The sequence below is a fragment of the Leopardus geoffroyi genome, chromosome A1 (assembly GCF_018350155.1).
Source record: "Leopardus geoffroyi isolate Oge1 chromosome A1, O.geoffroyi_Oge1_pat1.0, whole genome shotgun sequence".
NCBI lineage: Eukaryota > Metazoa > Chordata > Mammalia > Carnivora > Felidae > Leopardus > Leopardus geoffroyi.
In genome coordinates this window covers 112,724,013-112,737,501 of record NC_059326.1, presented here as the reverse complement: position 1 = coordinate 112,737,501, position 13,489 = coordinate 112,724,013, and the positions used below count along the sequence as shown (strand labels likewise).

The window sequence follows — 13,489 nt, the reverse complement described above, 5'->3', positions numbered from 1 at the left end:
TTATGACCTGTCTTCACTCAATATATCTATAAAATAATTAGCTCATTTCCTCCATATATATAACTACTGCACTTTCATTGTCACACTTTTAAAAATATGACTTGTTTTTTAATGAGCTCACCATGAGTGGAAACAAGAACATAGTTCATGTCAGAATTTCATGAAAACACTCTTTTGGTTATTTATTTAAAACAATATAATAAGACTTCATCTACAGCATTATCAACTAAAAGCCACAACCCAGTAGTCTTAAGAAAGTGTTTATAATTAAGAGTATTTTATTCTATACTGTTTTGCTAATCATGATGATGAAGGTCCCAATCAAAAAGATATTACCAGTGTCATAGCTAATCTACTAACTTTGTGACTGTGTAAGACACTTTTATTGGTTTCATATATTTTGCTCTACACTTCGATGTGAAATTAAATAGCTCTTAATTCATTAACATTTTAATCAAGAGAATTCAGTGTATTGGTTCCTGATTCTAGTTAAAACTAAAATTATTTTCTTGAAAACTAAAATTTTTAAAAGAAAAAGTTTTCATTTTAAGACAATTTCTTTGTAAAAAGGTATTTTATCCAATAAAGCACAGTTACTTATATTGGAAAACCTATATAGAGGCTTACAGGAATAAAATTAGTTTTTTGTCAAGCTTTTTAGAGAGTTGTAACTAAAGAATTACTTTAACTTGTCTAGTTATAAGGGGTAAAAACATTCTAACTTATTATTCACCTCTTAAATGTTAAATAACCCTTCTGGGTGCTTTGTACATGTCATTTCAATTAATAATCACCATGCATTTGGAAAAAAGTATTATTACCCCCATTATTACCTACCATTTATGTATGAGAAGACAGAGGTTCAATTAGGTTATGTATTATGTCCAAAGTCACACAGTTAATAAGTGAATCAAAATTCCAGGGTCTTCCCCCACACATCATGTTGCTTCCAGAGAAAATGCTAGTAGCATATTAATAAACTAATGCAACCTGATTTGCATATAAACATAGAATACCATTGTGCAAAATACATTATAAGCCAATTGTTTAACCCTAAGTATCACATTTACACACAGAGACAGTCTTTACAGACTGTTGTTAATCCATGAATTGGTTTCAAAGAATAAGCACTCTGATTTATTGTTCAGTGACAGAGGTAGATCCTGGAATTAATCCTGGTTTCTCACACACAGGCAATATTTCAGTTAAGTAGGTTTCTCTCCCATGAAGCCATCAAAATACCTTAGTGTTTAAGAATCAGACCATTTGTTAACAAGGCAATTGGTGGGAGTGGGGACTGTGAGGAAATGGATTTTTGCATTAGGAATTTCCTTTCAATAAATGGAAAGTTACAAATGAAAGTTAATCCTTTTAAAGTCCTGTTGTTAACATCAGACTTGATCTATATCACTGACCTCTTCCTGATCCTAGATAAGGTTAAAAGATGATGAAGCAAAAGGATACAAATAGAACATGCATCAGTCAGAGAAGACAAAGTCTTCTTAAAGCTTATTAAAAAAAAAACAAAAAACAAAAAACAAAAAAAAAAACAAAACTACTTCTGTCATTCTTCATGTTCTCCGGGTGTTAGTTTTCTTTTCAACTCCCTTCCTGTGTAAACACACACAGACACAACAGGTAGGAAACCAATTCATTCCACATTTTTCATTTATTTAAACAGATGAATATTCTGCCTCAGGAGCCAGAACCTGCTGCCTTACATAATTGAGGTGTGTGTGTGTGTGTGTGTGTGTGTGTGTTATGCACTGTTCTGGGGCATGAGAGGGGGCAGGTAGAAATCGTGAGGATCTATGGTAGGAAGACAGAGTTGCTACCTCCCTTTCAAAGCTACTGTCTGCGAGAAGGGGTGGGAACTATACCAACCCATCACCACGCCACATGCCAGTCTCACACACGGATCCTTCTCCGTCATGTTCCCTGGGAAATTTCCCCCAGATTAGGAAAAGAACGGTAAGGCAAGTCTGCCTCGGAAGGGGAGTTTTTACCATTGCAGCACAAAGGACAGCGAAGCGCGCTTTCACATCTTCGCAACTCCACGGACTTGACCAGCTTTACACTTCAGCACCACGGAGAGCGGCATCCCCTCAGCTACCACCCATGGGGAGCCAGATTCCCGCGACTCATCACCGGATTCCGGTCATCTAGAGACCAGAGACCAGCCTGCTTATTTCTCCCTCAATGTAAGCGACTATGATGATTCTTTCATATCGATTTTTCCAACAGAGATTGTTTTCTTGCTGAAATATAGAATTCAACTTTTATTTATTAGCCCTCTCCCTCCTGTGCATTGCTTGGATTTTTAGATATGAACCTGGATCTGAAATCTTTCTTATTTGTTGGGTTGGTAGAGGAATTTTTTTTTTTTTTAGTTTTCATTGGAAGTCTAAGTTTGTAAATCCATTTAAAATAGACAACTCATATTGGTAACCCAGTCCTTCTGTACTAGAGTGCAGGGTTGTTGTTTTGTTTTGTTTTATTCCTGGAAGAGAGTATATGTGTTGTCTATTCTCCTCCTACTTCACTACTGACAGCTTTTTAATTTGCCAATTTTTTGTGATTGTATTTATCTTAACATAAATATAGGGGTAGGAAGAGGAAGAAGGCTATCTTCTAATAAGTAGCCACCATTAAAGAACTACAGGTGGGAAGAAAGAGGTTGTTTTTTTTCTTTCCTTTTATTTGTGAAAAATAATGACCTTTAGATGTCCGTTTCAACATAACGAATATGCTCTTAATAAAAGAAATGTAATCCAGGCAGTGCTTTGACACAAGCTTTGAAACTCTGAAACAAAGAAACTCCTCCTTTACATGTGAAGTTGTAAATTCACTTAAGTATGAATAGACTTAATCAAGATGCTATTGCTATTAATTGTAATTTAAAGGCTTAATGAATTCAGGGTAGATTTGAAAGAGGCAATAATGATTGACCCTGTCTGGTGGCACTCAGTGAATTTTTGCCTCAGAATGCCACCTGCTGGTGGGTCCTATTTCTGAATCACTGGACACACATCAGATTTATGAATGAATACACATTAAATCCAGAATATTCATTATGAACATGATACAAACTCACTCTCTAAGATTTGTTAAGCAATGACATTGGTTTAATTATTTAACAATTTACCAAGTTTCTATGTCACAATTATAATTTCATAAACATTTCTTTCCAAAACACTTGCTCGAAGCTTAGGGGCATACAGACTAGCTAACTCCTTCAGGCAGCAATTAACCCAGAAAAAAAATGAGAGCTATGTGGAGCCTCACTGAGGCTAATTTCAGATACATGTGGTATCCTGGATGAGAACTGACAGGATCTCTTGCTCAGGAAAGGCAATCACCATTCCCCCTCCTCCAAAATATTCAGCATGTTACTTTTTTCAGTATTGTCATTTCACGATTTAAGGGCCTGTCTTATTTTCTTAGTAGTAGATGATCATTTCAAGCTCTTCTGTCACCAAAGTCAATGACATAGTTAAAAGGTTACATGGATCTATTTTATACCAAGACAAATCTTTGGGGGAAAGGCATGTAACTATAAGAACTTACTGTTTCAGCTCTATCTGGAGATATACACAATGAGATACAGATATCCAGTTTCCCCAGTCCCAAATAGACAAATAAGGATTTTTTTAAAAAAAGAATAAAAGAAGCACACACAAAGCACTAATTATATTTGTATGGATACTATAGAAGGTAGTTTGAAAATATGGAGAATAATCTCTTCTCTAGATGACACTATTTGTTGAAAAATAAATTGCTGATAGAATCATTTGTTAACATTAAGGAATCTATATAATATTTTTCAATCCAAGATGCAATGGAAAAAATATATATCACACTAGCATAATTGTTTGGAAAGTATATCTCAGGATAATGTATTATAATGAGTAGCAGAAGAATACTTGGCTATTCCATAGAACCTGAAGAGTAAGATATATAAACTCATGTATATTCATGGGTAACTAGATAGATATATTTTCTTTTATTCAAAATGGGTGTATTTTACAAGCAAATTGCTGTCACTAGCTTAGGTGAGAACTTGAATGCTATAGATCCACAATTTTTATGATTATATTAAACTAAGACAATTAATAGTGTCCAATGTTACTACAGCACTTACTAGGCACTATCATTTACATGTACTATCTCACCTCAGCTTCAACAGAACAACGAAGGTGATACTTAGAAATTAATTGGATGCCTCTGGAAATACATAAAATTTTTCAGAAGTATCCTGAAGAAGTGGGAATGTCTCCGTTTTTTTGTTTTTTTGTTTTTTTTTTTTTTTTTTGCCCCAGTCACCCAAGGGAATTAATACACCCTCTGATATTAATGGTCTCATCTAGCAACCTATGGACCATTATTTACAGTGGAAGTGGAAACTAATTTGGCTTTGGAACTCTAATTTTAAAACTTGTCGGCACAAATAGGAAATAATAGCAATAGGATCACATGGCTCCTATATTTAAAAGAAGTAAGACACTGGTAAACATTAACCCTTCTATTTTGTTGCTCTTCTTTAATAACCAACCCAAATTCAAGTATTTAAGAATTAAGTTATCCAACCATGTACCATACGCCAGGCATCATGTGTACTGGGTACCAGGTACATATGCCATATAAATAAGAAATTCCCCTGCCCTCAAGGATCCTGCACTCTAGTGGAAAATTTTACAGTCTAAAGACATTTGGGAAAAAATGGAGGAAGAAGATGGATGGCAGTGGCATACCAGACCCAAACATTAGCTTTGAAACCAAAGAGATTAGACTCCTAATAGTGGGTCTACCACTCACAAGTTACGTAGCCTTAACAAAAGCAGTTAATTTATCCGAGCCTCATTTCACCATCTGTGAAATGGGAATAACGCTATCAACTGTATCATGTAGTAGTTAATGAGAATTTAAAATGATAATACATGTAAAGTACTCAGCATAGTGCCTGCAATATGGTTAATGTGTAATAAATGTTAATCATTATGATTAGTCATTGAGGCAAACAGCTAAGCTTATCATATGATTTGTGTGAATTTAAAACAATAATTCGCATAAAGCACTTAACAGAATGTCTGCAACATGGCAAATCTGTAATATATGTTAACTATCACTATTATACAGTCATTTAGAAAAATAGCTAAGCTGACTATATCAGTGTAGAGTAAAATGTAAGCCAATTTATAGTCATCTAACATTTGCATAAGGCTTCCTACTATCCAGGACATTTGATGTACATTACTACATCTTCACTGTGGCTGAGGTGCATGGAGGGTAGATTTTATTCTTCTCTTACTTTGGTAAGAGAACTGAGATTTTGGAGAACATTCCAAATCACTTGAATATTTCATTACTGTTGCCCTGGACTAAAACTCAGACTACGTACACTTGGGAGACAATGCACAGACCAGAGCTGGGTTTTCCTGGGTGACTGACCTAACTCATGGATTTTGTTTGCCTCTACCTTTAGTTGTGGAATGTTACAGACTGAATTAGTTTCAGGCTTGGGTGATCTCCACGGAGCCCTATGGTGCATGTAGCAATTTTATAAAAAAAGACAACAAATATCTCCAAAAAGACATTTTGATTAAGAGTCCTTTTCTTCATCAGTAATTAATCACAATTCCTGTCTCCAAAATGCTTAATGGTCATGCTTATTTGCAGTGGATTTAGGGTGCAAGATTCATACTTTTCATGGATCACTGACATCTGGCTTTCCTCAGACTAGCTGATGCATCTGTAAAAGCAGTTTGATAAAAATAGCAACCAAGGGATCAAGAGGGAGTTTAATAATCAGTCCTCCTCTCAAATATGGTTTTGTTTCCACTGAAACTCTTCTTCTCAATGACATCAAATGTCAATGTATGCATTTATGAAAGATGAAAAACACAGTATCTTAATTGAGGTGTTTGATGAGTTTGATCAGTCATTATCTCAGTAATATATGCAAATAAAAGGGCATTTGCATTCAAAGTTCATTTTTAAGAAAAATATTAGAGTAAGGGCAATCAAATGCTAATTGGATTTTAAGAAGATTAAGAAGATCATTTTGCTCATTACTGGTCCTGAAATTGTGACAATATCCCCACTCTCCAGCAGAGCAACACAGCTGATTCATGAGTGTGAGTTCTGGCCACCAGCTACTGTGAACCAAATGGCTTTGTCTTTCTGACATATCTTTTGTGGATTCTTCCCAACCCATACGAAATGTATGGCTACAGACTGACTGTCCACAATGTCAAAATTAAATAATAAGGATATAAGGGCTAAATATATTCAGAGGTATAAAAATGCTTAACTTGGGCAAATAGGGACAGGTTGGTACAAGAGCATATTAAAACTTTCAGCTATAAGATGAAGCTCTAGTGTACCATACAGTGACTATAATGGTTGATAACACTGTATTACATAGACACAATCTTCTAAGAGAGAAATTCATGTTCTCACCAAATAGATACATGTGAGATGGTGAATGTGTTAATTAACTAGATGGTAGGATTCCTTCCATGATGTATACTTAGAGCAAATCACCACAATATATACTTTAAGTATTTCTCAGTTTTGCCAATCATACTTTAACAAAGCTTAAAAAAAATAAAATACATGTTTAAAAAGCATGATTAAAGGGAAGAAGGAGTCAGCACTAATAAAGAGTCCCCACTGAAGTAAGAAATAGGCCCCCATCAATATCTGAACCAATTCATGTGGGTCTAGGGTCTGCTGTGAAACCCTTTTATGTTAGAAGCAATCTCAGTGAGTAGGATGCCTCATTATATGCTTGTATGCATACATGACTTGAAGGCCCATAAGGTCTCATCAGTGACAAATTCTCCTAGGAAAATAGCAGAATTGACAATTCTGTGAGCATCCAAATGTATCTCAAAGCTGAGGTTTTAAAAGCTGGGAAAGAGAGGCTTGTTTATTTCTTACTATATCTGGGTGTCTGCTTTCAAGGTCATTCAGAAAAACACATGTCTAATGGTGAAGACATTTGACATTCTGACAAATACTAGTCACACACATATATCTGTTCATGGATAAAAGAGGTTTCTAGAAACATCAGGATTTGTCCATAGATAAAAGATGTTTGTAGAAACATCAAGATTTATATGATGCTCTACTCTTGTGAAATTATTTGTCCTAAGGTTTAGTCTTTTTGCTTCACCTAAAAAACAGGAATGCTCATACCTTGTTTTCATGTTTGTTTGTTTGTCTAATGAGGGAAATTATCAAATGATGCTTTAACAACCTTTACGTTTTTAACCTGCAGTGTCTACGATATTTATACGGACTCTGAATTTAGATTGGGTACTTACATGTTTCTTGTAAAATGTTTCTCTGCTCTGACTTGGTTCAGTAGTTATTATTATATTTCCTTTGAATTAATCTCTCCATGGCTTGCTTCTGTGGATTGGTTGTGTACCTATGACCTTGGAGTCTGACCTATTCTCCCTCTTGAGCAGACCTCTAATGGAAAAGTAACATAGAATCAAGCTCAAGCCCTGGTTCCTTCTAGGACAGCCGGCATCTCATCAGTGACACACCACTCAGATGTTCCTGAGTGGAAACTGCCTTTTCTCAGGTTGAGTTGTAATGTCTAAATCCAGAGAGGCGCTCCTGAGCAGGGTATACGTCTCATCAGAGGGCAGATTGAGTAATTCTGTCAGAAAGGTAATTAATCTAAGGGCACCTGGGCGGCTCAGTCGGTTAAGTGTCCAACACTTGATATCATCTCAGGTCATGATCTCATGGTTCATGGGACCAAGCCCTGCATCAGGCTCTGCACTGACACCACAGAGCCTGCTTGAGATTCTCTGTGTGCTCTCTCTTTGCCCCTCCCCTGCTCCTGCTCTCTTCCTTCCAAAATAAATAAATCACCTTTAAAAAAAGATTATTAGTCTTTTGTAGGCTCAGTTCCCACCTGAGTATGTGTACCCAGATGACAGACCTTGAAACTAATTTCATGACATCCTCTGAAACAAGGCTCTTTGGGGATACAAATGAGGTGGCTGCTTAGCTTTCAACTCAGTCACTTCTCCTCCCTCTGGAAAACCTGTAATAATAAAGCCTGCTTCCTATTGTAAGTCCCTCTCTCCTCTAAAGGTCACTATTGGACTCCCAATCTACAGTCTGCTTTGGCATCAATAAGCAGCCTCTCTCCCTGGAATGATGGCATTGTTGAGAGAAATGGGCTCAGAGGAGATCATGAACTTGAATCCCGAGAACCTTTTCTCCAGCCATCTTTTATCAAAATGCACTTTAGAAAAGTGGATGGCAGTTCTGATCTCTTCCTAAAGGAGCACAGAACTCTCTATCAGGATTTATCACCCACAGTTACCTTTTGAAGGAGTTACCCATAATTATTCCTTTTACTTTTTGCAGATGAAAAAGCTACTCCACTGAATAGTTTAGCAGCTTCTCCCAAAAAGCGTATGACTCAGCCCTAGGCAAGATTAGAGCAGAAGCTCTGACCTCCAAGTCTTTGCTTTATACCACAAAGGGCCCCAGGAAGCAGCTAAAACCAAAAGGGTTTGAGCAGGTCAAAAGGTAAAATTAGCAGAAAACTAAATGGAGACCCAAAATTTAAAAATCACAAGACTGAGTTGTCTGTCGCAGACTATGAGTCTGGAGTTCTCTCTTGTCCAGCAAAAGAGCACGTGCCAAATTGAATATGAGAGAGGCTAATGTCTGGGAGAACCCAAGAGCCCTAAACAGGGAGTTTCATCTCCACATTTTTTGAGATCACAAGGTATTTACCCACGTGGTGAATGTGAAGAAAACAAGATCTTAAACACGTGAACGTGGAGAAAGCAATCAGATAGTAATCATTAACTTGTGTGTGTAAGAAGCAAAGGATCTGGGAGCGAGGGGAGTTTGTGACAGAAGTATATATTGGAGCCAGATGGAAAGGATGTCCTACAGGTGATAACAACAAGTTACCCGTGATCCCATTACTTTATCTCGTTACCTAACCTGGGTGCTTTTGCCCTGTGGTGGCAGCTTTCCACCCTAAGCCTTTTTCTAACACATTTATGTAAGTAGAACCTATTTCCCCACACTGAATGGAACATTTTTTTTAATCTCAAAACACAAGATTTAATTTAAAGGCCTTCCTCTGGAACTTTTATTTTTTACAAATGGCTTAAATTAAATACTGAATATTCTTAATGCATGGAAACATGACCCCTAACAAACAGACCCAGGGAAACGTGGAAAATGGCTCAAAATAAATCCCCAAGCACTTACTCTTTAGAATAGATACCATCTTATTGAAATGTATGCCGTTCTACTATCACTTGAATAATGTGAGTGAGGGGTAGACTAGAAAAAAAAAAGAATAGAAAATAAGAAGAGGGCCAATTGGAGAATCAGATGCTCACATTCATAGAGAGTTAGGGAACATCTGGCCCAAATCCTGCATGACAGTTAAAGTATCTTGAGACAGGGATCCACTCAAAGTCTCAATGCTAGCTGAAGCCGGCATATCTGACTCAAGCTCAAATTACCCTATAGCTATCTGCCCTTTTTGAAACCCTGGCGAATTAAAGATCGGGTAATTTGCTCAAAGTCACAAGATTGGCCAAAGGTGAAGCCAGGACTCCTACTCTAGGTCCTCTGACTTCCAAGCCTGTCTCTCAGCCCTACTTGTGTCAGCACCATCATCTGAAATGAGGACAGTAATAGCATCTACCTCATGAGATAAATGCAAGAATTATACAAGTAATATATGTGAGGTTATTAACTTCTTAGTATATTTATTAGCATGTAATAGGTGCTTAATAAATGTTAGCTGTTATTACTAGTAGTATTAGCATTAACCTCTACACTATGCCACGATAGCAAAGAGCAAATTAGGAATAAACCCACCATCTAAGCCGACCTGTTCTTCCATCCATACAAAAATCCAGGTTTGATCTTAAGAAGCTACAGCTGAATTTCCTCAGGGGAGCCACTTCAGAAGCCACCAGTAAGTGACAATGAGTCTAGGCCTGCTCCCTATCACATTTTGTGCTTTAGTATCTGCTTAGGCTGCACCGGTATCAGAAAGAAAACACAGACCCCATATGGCGTAGGCATACACTGAATGCAGAAAACAGAGGCGTGTGGCCATGCTTGCATGTTTTGTCACAGTGAGGGATCTCAATGGGGAAAATGCACCTGAAATCAAGGCGGCAGTACCCAAAGTGGCCATCTCTACAGCAGACCGCTTAGTGAACTGGGCAAGGCAACAGGAAGGAGGGTACAGAATAAAACCAACACTGACTATTTTCTAATACATGTTACCTCATTTAATCCTCCTATGGACCTTATGGCACACAAAAAGCTACCCACATTGTACAGGTGAAATCACAGAGAAGCAATATACTAAAGCCCAGAGACGTTAGGTGCGGTACTAAACTTTGCACAAATGGAAATAAAATCCACAGTCTTTGGCCTGTTTCAACCACATCACTACCCCACACCCTCCCCCTCTAGCTCTCATTACACACCAACCTAAACCCACATTTCAGTTTGCCATCATTCCTCCATCCAAGGGTCACAGACGCTGGATAACTACATCAATATTCCTCTCTATGAATAGGAATAGTTAGGTTAGCCAATCTGTCTTAATCTCAGTAAGAGGAAAATGATTTGTTGTAAGATCCCGATCATGAGATTCTTTTTTATCTCAACAATTTTTGTTTGTTCTGCCCCTGGGGACCCCGCAGGGCCCTGGGAGAGTAACCAAGCATCTCTGCCTTGTTCCCCCACAGGCTGGGGAGCAGCACCTTCAAAAACATGCAGCGCCGGCACACAACACTGAGGGAGAAGGGCCGCCGCCAGGCCATCCGGGGTCCCGCCTACATGTTCAACGAGAAGGGCACCAGCCTGACGCCCGAGGAGGAGCGCTTCCTGGACTCAGCCGAATATGGCAACATCCCCGTGGTCAGGAAAATGCTGGAGGAGTCCAAGACCCTCAACTTCAACTGCGTGGACTACATGGGGCAAAACGCGCTGCAGCTGGCCGTGGGCAACGAGCACCTGGAGGTCACGGAGCTGCTGCTCAAGAAGGAGAACCTGGCGCGGGTGGGGGACGCGCTGCTGCTCGCCATCAGCAAGGGCTACGTGCGCATCGTGGAGGCCATCCTCAACCACCCGGCCTTCGCGCAGGGCCAGCGCCTGACGCTCAGCCCCCTGGAGCAGGAGCTGCGCGACGACGACTTCTACGCCTATGACGAGGACGGCACGCGCTTCTCGCACGACATCACGCCCATCATCCTAGCGGCGCACTGCCAGGAGTATGAGATCGTGCACATCCTCCTGCTCAAGGGCGCCCGCATCGAGCGGCCGCACGACTACTTCTGCAAGTGCAACGAGTGCACCGAGAAGCAGCGGAAGGACTCCTTCAGCCACTCGCGCTCCCGCATGAACGCCTACAAGGGGCTGGCGAGCGCTGCTTACCTGTCTCTGTCCAGCGAAGACCCCGTGCTCACCGCGCTGGAGCTGAGCAACGAACTGGCCAGGCTAGCCAACATTGAGACTGAATTCAAGGTAACTCTCCCACTCACCACTCTACAGACAGATTGCCCAGAGGGCTCTTCCAGGTGTGTCCAGTAGTCAAACGAGTTGTCTTCCCGGTCTCCCGCAGGGTGAGGGCCCTGGGGTCTCGCTGGCGCCCGGGGTGGAAGGGGACCTCCTCGACCTGGTCAGATGCAGGCCTGAAGGAAAAGCAGCCCCTTAGGTGGGATATTTGAAACCATATACATGTAAAATAGAGGTTGACGTAAGCCCAAATCTATACAAGACAAGCAGCACACAGGCAGGAGGATACTGCGGTCGTCCTGTAAATGCCTCATTCAGCTCTGCCCCCAGGGAGCTCTGGAGTGTCTAGGACACCTTGCATGTTTCCTAGTCCAGGTCTTGGACTTCTTGATTGTCTCACCTGAAAGGTTTTGTCTTGTCCATCCTGGACTGCATTGATCTATGTTCGGTCTCACAGCCAGTGCTAGAAAGGGTTGCCTGCAGCCTTTCTCACTGTAGCAAGCTATTACTATTGTTCTATCAAGGGGCTCAGGAAAAGGTGCATGGAAATGAAAATAAAACCATCTCTGTAATATTGGACTTGTCACCTCAGTAGACAGGCCCAGGGCAAAACTCTATCGATGCACCCCCCCCCTCCCCCACCTCCTGAGAACACCTAGACTACCAGGCTAGCCCAGGGGAGACCCATCTCCAAAGTCCACTGTTGAGTGTTGGAGGGATCCTGTGCGGTAATTGTCGACTGACACTCTCTGTTAAAGAGAAGACTGGGACCTAAATCTTTTGACACTATTTAATAATACTTAGTGAGAATATTTCGTGGGCACTTATTGTGTGCCAAGCATTAACTGTCTTACCTATATGATGCTGTTTAGTCCCCTCAACAACCATTAATTTGGATACCATTATAATCCCCATTTTATGTGAGGGCACACAGGTAGAGAGATATCATACAGCTAGTAAGTAGCAAAACCGCTGTTCTCATCTAGGCATTCCAGAGCTAGCTCTTAGCCTTTCTGGGAAATGTTGATGCATTGGGATTCTCGGGGTTCATTTGTCTTTGAATGATGAAGAAATTCTTGGCTGCAGAAGGTATGCCTGGAAGGGTAGGAGCTACAACTAGGTTCGTAATTTCTCATCCTGAGCCATCTTATCAGAGCCTATGATGCCATGGAACATACAAAAAGGTGTCACATGCATGGCTGACCATGGAGCTGGGAAAAGAGGTCAACCTGCAGGAAAAAAAGTGCATTGTCCAAATAAGGCGTCGCTATAAGAGCTGTCCCTGGAGGGACACAAATAGGTGGCCGAAGATGGGTACCAATTCACAGCAAGGGAAGCCCCATGGACCACACAGTGTTCAGGGAGATCTCAAAGGAGGCAACAGAATGGGGCTGGGCCTTGCAGAGCAGGAGGAATTAGATCAGTGGGAAGAGAGAGGTGGGAATTTGGAGGAGGCAAGTGAAGGTGATATCCAGAATGGCCCAGAACAGTCAGGGGGCTTCTGAGAAGCTGCATGTGACCAGAATAAAGACTTCCTGGAGGGGCACACAGGAAGCATGCTGAAGAGATGAGCTGGGGGCAGATCGCAGAGGGTTCTGTGTGTCAGATGCTATCCTGTAGGACATGGGAGAGCCATTGAAACTTGCAATAAGGGGGCTAAAATGATGAAGCTAAGTTCTAGAAATTTAGTTCACTGGTAGATGAATTAGAGGACCTGGAGTGTGAGGCCCTGGGACTAAAGATAGGGACAATTTAGTTGTGTATGCGTGAGACCACAGAGGCCTCTCTGAAGGAATAGATCACCCACAGCCACAGACAGAAGAGCCAGGCTCACAAAAAGCTGCAGGGTACCGCAGACTGTGAATAGATGAAGAGTCCTATAATTAATTTTACCCCATCTGTTCCCCCTATCTTGGACTGATCTACTGAAGCAGAGCAACTTCCCAATTCCTGC

General features: G+C 40.5%; 1 protein-coding gene across 1 annotated transcript in view; it reads left to right on the top strand.

The window, feature by feature from the left end:
* Positions 1 to 1,762: 1,762 nt before the first annotated feature.
* Positions 1,763 to 13,489, top strand: part of TRPC7 (transient receptor potential cation channel subfamily C member 7) — a 139,548-nt gene continuing 127,821 nt past the window's right edge. The window contains exons 1-2 of the mRNA XM_045489791.1: positions 1,763 to 2,201; positions 10,767 to 11,544. Coding sequence (XP_045345747.1) covers positions 2,200 to 2,201; positions 10,767 to 11,544 — 780 coding nt within the window. The 5' untranslated portion in view covers positions 1,763 to 2,199. The remainder of the gene's footprint in view (positions 2,202 to 10,766; positions 11,545 to 13,489) is intronic.